This window comes from Rhagoletis zephyria, unplaced genomic scaffold (genome assembly GCF_001687245.7).
Source record: "Rhagoletis zephyria isolate East Lansing unplaced genomic scaffold, Rhagoletis_zephyria_1.1 Rzeph_scaffold_14815, whole genome shotgun sequence".
NCBI lineage: Eukaryota > Metazoa > Arthropoda > Insecta > Diptera > Tephritidae > Rhagoletis > Rhagoletis zephyria.
The window spans coordinates 1-10,333 of NW_016171882.1; the positions used below are offsets into that span (position 1 = coordinate 1).

General features: G+C 35.9%; 1 protein-coding gene across 1 annotated transcript; it reads left to right on the forward strand.

Moving 5' to 3' along the window:
• Positions 1–9,150: 9,150 nt before the first annotated feature.
• On the forward strand, positions 9,151–9,895 carry LOC108378749 (sarcoplasmic reticulum histidine-rich calcium-binding protein; the record flags this gene model as incomplete). Its single annotated transcript, XM_017635051.1, has 1 exon — positions 9,151–9,895. A coding segment is annotated over exon 1 (745 nt), but the record flags the coding sequence as incomplete, so codon positions are not given.
• Between the last annotated feature and the right edge of the window lie 438 nt (positions 9,896–10,333).

Consider the following 10,333-nt stretch of genomic DNA (forward strand, 5'->3'; position numbering starts at 1 on the left):
TTTGACAAATTTTTTGCCAAATGTACAAATCGTGTGATCCCAGCTTTAGTGTTTGGCCGAGCTTCTCCTCGGATTTGTGGCGTGTGCCTTGATGTTGTCACACAAAGGAGAAAGACGTACAGTTTTACGCCGACTCTGAACGGCGATGGCATTTCTATGAGAGGCTGTTTTTCATGGCAGAATACATTCGGAGGTTTGTCGTTGCTTGCCTAGGGGCGACCGCTATTAGGAACAACTTTTTTATGTTGCATATTTTGATGTTAGCTGGAAAATGGGCTCGAACCCATGTGGAGTGGTAGCGTACATTACTAGCCACTACACCAATATAAAGATTAATTTTAGTAGAAACATCTTAGGCATAATTATGTACATATGTATGTATCTATCAATGGACATTGCTTATACATATGTACATTTACTTACATGGTGCGCCCCTCGAAGCCACGCCTTTTTGAAATGTTTTGATAATAATTTCCTAATCAGTTTCTATTATTAAAACTAGAATATTGTGCGTGCTTTGCGGCCCTCCTTAGCATGGAATTAATACCCATTATGCTGATTTTTTATATATCTCGACTCCATCGCCATCTATCGACACCTGATCAGACATAAATACGACTTTTCGAAATATCTCGAGTGCAGCGAGCCCACCTAGGGACTTATTTGGTAGCCTATGTTTGAGACCTGATGCCTAAGGAATAATTTCAAAATAATTTTATTGAAATCCATTAAGTAGGTTTTGACCCGAGTCATTACAAAAAAAAAAAAACTCTAAGTTCGGACGAAGCCGAACATTAAATACCTGGCGCACGTATTAAATATAGTTTTTTTACCTTTCCGGAAACTACCGCCACATGGTAAGCTATGCTAATTTTACCCCTACTTCAAACATCTGCGATAGTACGTTAAGTTAGACTTTACCAAAATTTAGCTACAGAAAATTCCGTACAAATTTCAACGCACATTTTCCAAAATTCCATAATAATGTTATTTTTTCCAAAGGATTGTTGTGAGTATCAACTTTGAGTAAATTAGCGTCCTTAAAAAGAAATATCGAAGTTTCAGCATTTTTTGAAATTAACCGTTATAAGTTATGCGTAATTTTAGTCCGATTTTAAAAGTTTTCTTCGTCTTGCTTTTGTGTGCCAAGTATAATAATTTTACCGAATTTGCTACAAAGTGGAAGAACGATTACCGAGATACACATATGTGGTCATAAATTATAAACATATTAAAACTACTTCCTTTGGTATCTTTTACCAGGATCAATAGCTGTGCGAAATTTGGGAGAAATTGGTGGGACGGTTACCAAGTTATACACACGTAATCATAAGTGGTTGTGGCTACATCCATTTTCCAAAAAATGTATAATATTCTTATATTTCATCTAAAAATCATTATAAATATCAATTTTGAGTGAATAAGCTTCTAGTACTTATCTACTAAAATATCGCAGTTTTCCTATTACTGAAAACTACCGTTATATGGGAGGTAGGCGTGGTTAATGTCCGATTTTGTCCACTTTCAGTACCAGCTGTCCTTGGCGTGAAAATAATACACGCACCAAGTTTCATTTAGATATCTCAATATGTACTAGAGTTATCGTGTACACGGACGGACGGGCATACGGTCACCACACACACAGTTTTCTTCGGGCTGCATGGCTTACAACCATTTAATAGAAGATTACCAGGGAACGGATTTTATGGAAGTTGCCTTTTTTCTGCTAAAGAGATAGAGTACATTCGATTAAGAATGTCCACGATTTAGCTTTCCCTGATTCCATATACATATACACATTTGAAGTTGCCTTTTTTTGCCTTCTTTAAGATATTTGCCTTTTTTTGCCTTTTCTACCTTTAAAAAAGTGATTATAGCATTAACAATTTTTTTTTTTAAGATTAAAAAATATACACACGCCCATGCGGCTTATAGAAGCACGGCCCCTGCTTGCCAAATTGGTGTTGAAAAAATTCAAAGCCGTTTTCTCAGCTAACGTAGGCTTGAAGACAATAAGGGGTGTGGATAAAATTGTAAAGGGCGGGGAAAACGCCCTTTTTTCTGATAATATGAACGTTTCAAACGTTCCATATTTAAATTGGGCTCCACTTGTATCAACTTACGTCGGGCGCATTTAGTACATTCAAGGTTTTTTTTCGCGAAAATCGAATGAAAATGCTGCCAGAAAACTTCAAAATTCATCTTGTGGTTCAATGTTACTACAACTATACAGATTAAAGTTTTATGAGTTAGAAACTCGAAAGGATAAAATAGTCAAAGATTCAAAGTACAAATTTTTCATATAATGAAACTAGTTCATAGTTTTTCTCTTTTTACTTGTAATACAAACATTTCTAAAATAAATGTATTTTTTGATTGTTCTTCGTATTTTCTGTCTTTTTTTAGTGCCTTATTTTGCTTTTTTTGCAATACCTAGTGCCTTTTCCTGCATTTTTCGCTATTTTATTTTGCCTTTTCCAGCCTATTTCGTTACTTTATTTTGCCTTTTTTATAGGTTTTTAGGTCCTAAAAATCCGTTCCCTGATGATTACCTTTGGCCACAGTACCTAGTAGGAATGTTAATCCCGTGATCCCGGACTTTTTAAGGCCTCGAGAATCCCGGGATTGTTGGCAAGTAATCCCGGGATTTTCGGGATTTGTAATTTGCATTGATGGTAATAATAGAAACTCCTTTTCTTGACCAGTATTGGCTATATTTCTTTTTTTATTTAATAATTAATATTTTTTTATAAATGTCTAGCTCATTATACATATAATACCATGCAATAGTAAATTTTCCACAAACTCCAATATACTCGCGAAACCATGGGCCAAATATAGTAAAATAGAGTTTTTAGTTTTTCACTCTGACGTCAGCAATTAAAAAATGATTTAAAAAATTTAGAGAAATGTGCTTAAAGAAGAAGTGGGTATAAAATTATGAGGAAATTCTGTAGAATTTGAACGGATTCAGTTTCAAGAAGGGCTGGTAAATATTGAAAATATCATTCTCCTTGAAATTGTGCAATACTTGTTTTTGATAAAACATTTGTTAAGGGCTTATATAAACTCGATAACATCCTCGAGTTTAAAAATTACCTATTCGTCCTGGTGAATCCAAAAAGTTTAAATTTTTTCAATTCTAAAGAAATTTACTATTGCATTTGTTACCCATATTTTTATTCTACATTGCATTGAATTTTTTCAACAATTTTTGGAAGTAATCATATCTTTGAAATTACAAAGTCCTTCAAAAAAAACCCTGCGGTCAGAGAGAAAAAATAAAACACCGGGACTAATCCCGGGATTGTGACAACGCCATCCCGAAAATCTCGGGATCTGAAAAAGCCCAAAAAATTAGCACCCACTACCTTTTGGTACAATAAATATTTATTTTTTATTTTTGAATAAGTAAATACATAAATGTATACATACTGCTCTCCTTCTCACAATCGTTATGTGAACAAAGTTATAATACCCTTCTATCTAACATAACGCTGATCCCGTACTTTTCGGATTAAATCTAGTAAAACTGTCAAATAACAAAAATAGCTCACAACGAGTACGGCATCGATATTTAGTAAATATCGAGCCCTAATCGATAAAAACGACGTATGGGACTTTTATTCAAAATTTTCTTTTTCATGCAGAAATGTTCCTATAGCATCCAGACGCATTTCTGCATCAAAAATATAATTTTGAAAGACTGAATATTTTGAAAGCGCTTTTTTCTGTTCGCAAAGTTCGAGAACGGCTGTACCGTTTTTTTTTATTCAAGATTATTCTTTTCAAGAATGGTTACAGATTAAAAATATTTTCGATATATCAAGGGGGCATGGCATATACGAATATTTCGTACACCATACATCTGGAATTATTCATGGTATAGTACTAAATATAACTTGGTATGGAGATATATGAAATCAATCCAATAATAATAATAATAATAAAGGGGGTTTATTGGAAAAGGATGGTTTATTGGACACTTCCATAATGCACATTTCTCCCTCTTTTCGAACAGAAAAGCATGGAAAAAAATGAAAAAGATTAAGAAAAAATATTAAAACGATTTTTTTTTTAAATTTATTAATCCACCTATAACTAAAAATATGAATGTAGTTATGATGGAACGTTTTGACGACATTGGGTTTCAATACCGCAACAGAGCTGAACTGGCGACATTTTCGATGGGCCTCACATCAGCTGAGCAAGCAAACCAGTCGGGTAAAACCTGCCACTGGTCGGGCCCGTCCACGCAGAATTCGAACTCCGCAGTTCATCAAAGCTGAATTCAGCGAAATCCGCACCGGGAACAGGATATCATGGCCCGAGAGAAGACATTCGTTGACCGCAGCTTTGAAAAAATACATATAATGACAAAATGCAAACGTCTTTTGGTAGGTGAGACACGCTGATAACTGGCACCGGAATATTTACCGATGAACAAATATTCAACGTACAGGAAAAACTTCATAAGCAAAATGATAACATATACGTACGGTCATCTAAGGATGTACCGGAACTGGATGCACGGGTCGAAAAGGGTAATCATCTAAATCCAGTCATGTTTTGATGGGGTGTCTCTTGCGATGGGCTCACTGACTTGCAATTATGCGAAAAAGGGGTAAAAAAAATCGACGGAAGTTTACCCAGAAACCTTTGGAAAGCTATTGGGAAGCCGCTTAACCATTTTCTGCTCCAAAACCAGTCAAGAATTCTGCACCGGCACATAACCTGACTACACAACAATTTAGCAGCATTTCCTGGCCCGCTGGATTACAAATTGTGAACAGTTTTAGAGGACATGCTTTGCTATAAAAGATACCACAACATCGATTATCTTAAACCACCTTTGATTCGTGCAGTAGCCAATTTGCCAATGAGCAAGGTGACTTAACCCTTTGTCTACCGGCCGTGTCCAATGGACCTGAATGAGATTTTATTGTGTTTCCATATAAATGTCTGATGTTTTTTAGCTCCGTATCTCCTTTACTTCGCTTATTCTCATGTAGTCGATACTTTCTCGATCATGTTATATTTTTTATAATTGGTAATACTATTGTAAATATAACGGGAACTACCAGCCCAGGGCCGTTGGACCTACAATATTACTTATATAGCGTTCCTATGGACCAGAACGATGGATAGTGCAACCTTTTTCCGCGGTAGACAAAGGGTTAAGACGTGCGTGAAGGCCAAAGTCGGACATTTCGAATTAATATTTCCTCTTTATATACCTTGTATCAATTAACAAAAAAAAGTGTTCCAAAGGCCTTCATTATTTTTTATTTTATAGCACAAACTGTGTGTAACAGTATTTATGTCCCGACCAAGTATAGATATATGTACAACATACATATCATATGGATTCGGCAACTTATCGTCCTTCTATCTATATACATATACATAGGTGTATGTATCTACCTTCTCGATAGCGTGACGTCTGCTACTGTTTGGTAGCACAGTCGATTATGACGTTGACACAGGCCTTGCAGGCAGCCAAGGAACAATCAGCAAATGGGGATTACTACCCTTTTCCCGCAAGTACATAAGCATGTAGTAACATATATACACATGTATATATGTATACATATTTGTGTATCCATATAAATACATATGTATATAGTAGATTGCTTGTATATGGATTTGTGTTTGTAAAGATACTTGTGCGCCTTTCAGGCAACACACATAAATCCCATCAAAGGCCAATTTGTATTCTCACCTCAGACAAAGTGCAACGCCTCGACTCTCGGCTCAATTGTGCCAGCAACCAGCACAGCAGCTGAACACAACGGAAAACTGACAGACGACAGTCAAACGAAAATTGAACTGAACGACATCGATAACAATGGGCAGATGCCGAAAACAATTGGTTTGACTGTTTAACTGGTGCACTGGTGCGAATCCAGTTCATGCTCGTGAAATTTTCAATTTTTGTTGCTCATTATTTCGCACATATGTACATACATACATACAAACATATTTAGTGCTTTTCCTTCAGCCTTTCAGTACCTTAGTTTACGGCTTACTTCGCTTGTTTTGTCTGGCTCATATTTGCACTTTGTGACATTTTGAAGCCAGCGCGTGGGCTCAAGCAAAATAAACCAAGTCTTAAGAAGTGATCGCAGGCAGTAAAGGATCATCTTTGAGTAGTTCTTACGCTTTGTGTTGGGGGTGTAGCCGTGACTGATGTATGGCAAAAAGACGCACAGCAAGCGACAATTGTTTGAGTATCAATTTGTGGGTTAATTGAAATCCTGTTTGCTAGTAATGAGATACTGGTAAGGCTATACGCTGATGCTAAATGGAATGGAACCCTTTTGAAATGGCTTCTTAGCTGCAACACGCACTTATATACATACATACATACATATAGCAAACATATTTAGTTCAATAGAATAATATATCTCTGCTTATTCCATGCGTAAAAGAAAGCCACTAGTGGTCATTGAAAATGTCGATTAAAAGAAAATTATTTTAAGCATTAATACCTATTTGTTTAATTTTTCGTGAATCTTTACCCATGCGCTTTACTTTAGCATGTTTGTGTATCTGAAAGGCTGCAAATTATTTTATTGCAGAAATTTTACATTTTCTTAATTTTAGTATTACGTTTTATGGTGACCGCATTGAGGCATTGAAGCATGAAATTTACATCATTCGTTTGTAAAAGCAAAACCACATTTTCAGCTGCACTGTGAGAAAAGATATGACTGAACAGATTTATGATTTGATTGTTTATTCAATTTAAGTGCCTTTTGTGTTCTAAAATTTATTAAATTGCGTCATTGCAACGCATTGGTAAGATGTTTTTTCGAAAGGCAGGAACTTCAGTTAGCTGCCGATAAGTAGCAAAACCTGGGTTAGGTTAGGTTAAAGTGGCTGCTTCATCTTCTTAAAGCACCTCATGGAGTCAACAAATGTTACAATGTCCTGATACCCATAGCAGATGCCAGGCGAACTGCTCTGCCATTAAATTTAAGGAGTTCGCTTCCGACAAGTGCCATTCTTAGAGCTTCACTGTTGGACGTAGGCTATCAGCAGCATCTTATATTCCTCCATCTACCTTATTATCAAGCTTGGATCCAGCAATATAGAACCGAATCGGATTGATGTTTGGTAGCCCCCTATGTTACTCTTTACCACAAGTGGGTGTTGTTATGCAGTAGTCCGTGTTGTTCTGTAAGTATTGATTTTCAAGAATATGTAGCAGTATGGCCACCTCTTTGTTCTTGCTTTGTTTTTAGTTCCTATAAGCTTAGGGTTACATTTGCATCGCATTTCATAAGTACAATATATATGTATGAGTACTTATTACGATGTGTGGGTCAAAAAAAAAGCTCAATTTATTCCAAGCGATTTCGAACACTCACTATGACAGTATTTAAGGACGGTACCCTGTGAAATCAGCTAAATCGGGTTGTGTCTATAACATTAAATTCCGATTTATATAAATGATACATCTTGTAAAGGTATGAGGAAAGCCTGCCGTTTACATACTGAACCATGATAAAAAGATCACAAGGTAAAATCATTGAGAAGCAGTCTAACGTTATAACTTTAAATTTAAAGCTCAAGCTCATACCCACATTCTCATTTTTAATCTCAAACAGCAACAATTGTGAACAGTTTAGTTTTTTTTATTTTAAATTTTATATGATTTTAAAATGCTTGCAAATGCCAAAAGGAAATCATTGCCCACGAATTGAGAGAATGATTTTTTACCTTGTTATGTACTATTATCATGTCTCAATAAAAATAACGATTTTGCAGTAATCTTAAAAAAAAATTCTTGGTATTTATTATTTTCGCCCCATGAAACCAAGTTGGTACATATTAAGGGTACTGATTATTCTCCTTTTTTCGAAACCGTTTTTCAAAACCGGAAAAACCGGTTGCCCCTTTTTTAATTAACCGGATAAACCAATTTTATTTTAAATATTTTCTCTGTAGTAACAATTGTTGTTAGTCAGAAAACATGTTCAAAATTACAACATGACTGCTGAAAAAATGGTATATCTAGCTTTAATTCAGAAATCAATAAGGCAAAACTAGTTTGACATATTTTAGATTATAAGTAAACTGAAAAAAGTTAGTGATTAAATTCACACTTAATGGGGGACATGCCACTTATCGAAAATCAATCAACGCCTTCGTCAACTCTCACCTCTCGGAGACCAACGCCACCTGTTACAGATGAAGAGCTCGAGTTGCTTTATGGGGCTCACGATACTTTGACACAACTCCATTCTGGATATTTTAGCAGTTTAAACTGTTCAGTCCAATTTGAAAAAGATGCCCCGAAGACACTAGCCACCTATTCACATGCCCACTTAATATGTGTGTAGTATGTTCATCAGCTCATCTAACATTCCTCTCCCTACGGCCTAAACCAGTCGGACCAGCCGTTAGATGAGAATAAAGACAACATGTAGTCGATTCACTGATTAACATAGGGTTTAGTAACCCTGCAATCCATTTTTACAAAGTGAATTGTAGAGAAAATTTAAAGAATTCGTAATGATCTCATTCGATTTTTTGCCGAATTTTCTAAAATTAAATAAATTGTGCACACTTCGATTCTTTTACGAAACTTCGGAAGAAAGTCGGTAAAGCAATGAAAAAAGTGCTGTTATGCGAAGAATTTCTTGCAGAATTTTTTTTAGAATTATCATTATTTTTCGTAATCTTTGAAAAGGCGGCTACTCTTTTTGAAAAAGCAAAATCTTAATGATCTGACGGCATTGAAAATTAAATAATTTGAGTTCAATTGTTTAACAGGTGGCAACTCTTTTTGAAAAAGCAAACCCTTAATGATCTGATTAAATAATTTGAGTTCAATTGTTGACCAGGTGGCAACTCTTTTCGAAAAAGTAAAACCTTATTGCACATATACAGCCCAAGCCCTTTATTTTGACATCTCGTTTTGCAAATCGAACTAACGGTGAAGATCTGATGACCTGGACAAAAAATCCCTTCGCGTATTATATATGTATATAGATTTTTTCCTTCGTACAACTTTTTTGGAATTTTTTCAAGTGTACAAACTTAAATTTATTCGCATTTTTGTAATATCTCATTTGCTGCATTGAATTTGCTATAAAACTGCACCCAAACATTTTTACATTGGCAATTTGTCCGCGAACGAATATGCGTCGCCATCTAAAAGTCTTCCTGGTATTCGTACTGTTGGTCACATTTGTGACTGCGAAGAAGAAGGAAGAGAAGGAGGAATCCTCTGAGGAAAAGGAGGAGGAGGGCGAAAAATATCACAAAGAGGAACATAAGGAGAAGAAGCATAAGGGTGATAAAGGACACAAGGAGCACAAGGAATGGGAGGAGGATGAAAAAAAGCACCACGAGGAGGAGGACCATGAACATAAATATGGCAATAAAGGTGGCAAAAAGAAGAAGTATTATGATGAGGAGGAAGAGTTTGGCGAGAAAAAAGAACATGGCGAGCACAAAAAAGGGGGCAAACATCATCACAAAAAGAAGCACAAAAAGGGGCACAAGGAATTAGAATATCATAAAAAATTCAATAAGGATGAGTATAAGAAGGAAAAGAAATTCTACGATGATGAACATAAAGCAGGACACCACAAAAAATACGGTAAAGATCATAAACATGAGGCAGAGGAGGAGGGTGGCCACAAGAAGGGCGAACACTATGAAGCGGGCAAGAAGAAAGGTCACAAGAAGCACAAAGAACACTACCAAAAAGGACACAAGGATGAAGATGAGAAAAAGTATAAAAAGAAGCATAAACATGGGGAGCACCATGAAGAGCATGAGGAGTATGGTAAAAAAGGAGAGAAGAAGAAAAAGCACAAGGAGGGTTCCAAGAAGGAAAGTAAGAAGGAGAAGGAGAAAAAGAGCAAAAAGGAGGAGGAAAGTAAGAATTGAGCTGCATTCGCGTATATTTTATATTTAAATATTTTTATGCAAATCAACATATTTATCTATGTTTTAAAGTATGTGTGTGGCTTATAAAAACTGTGATCAAAGCAATTAGAAGTGTAAAACTTTCCCGTTTTGTCTGCTTGCATCTCAGATACATATGTATGTATGTAATAAAATACTACCAGAAAGTGAAAAAGTGTTGCTTCTTTAAATTTAGCTGTATATGGTTATTCATCTTGCGAGGCACTAAAAAATTTTGTTTTTTTCTAAATAGCGTAGAGCATCTTATTCGAATTGGCCTCTATTTTTCTTCGAGCAGCGGTGAAGCCGGTTTGGCCCCACTCATCGATTGCAGTACGCACCAGATGCGTTGAGAAATTTTCCATAGCACGGCCGCTGGCGGGCTTCAAAAACTCAAACCATAGTTTAT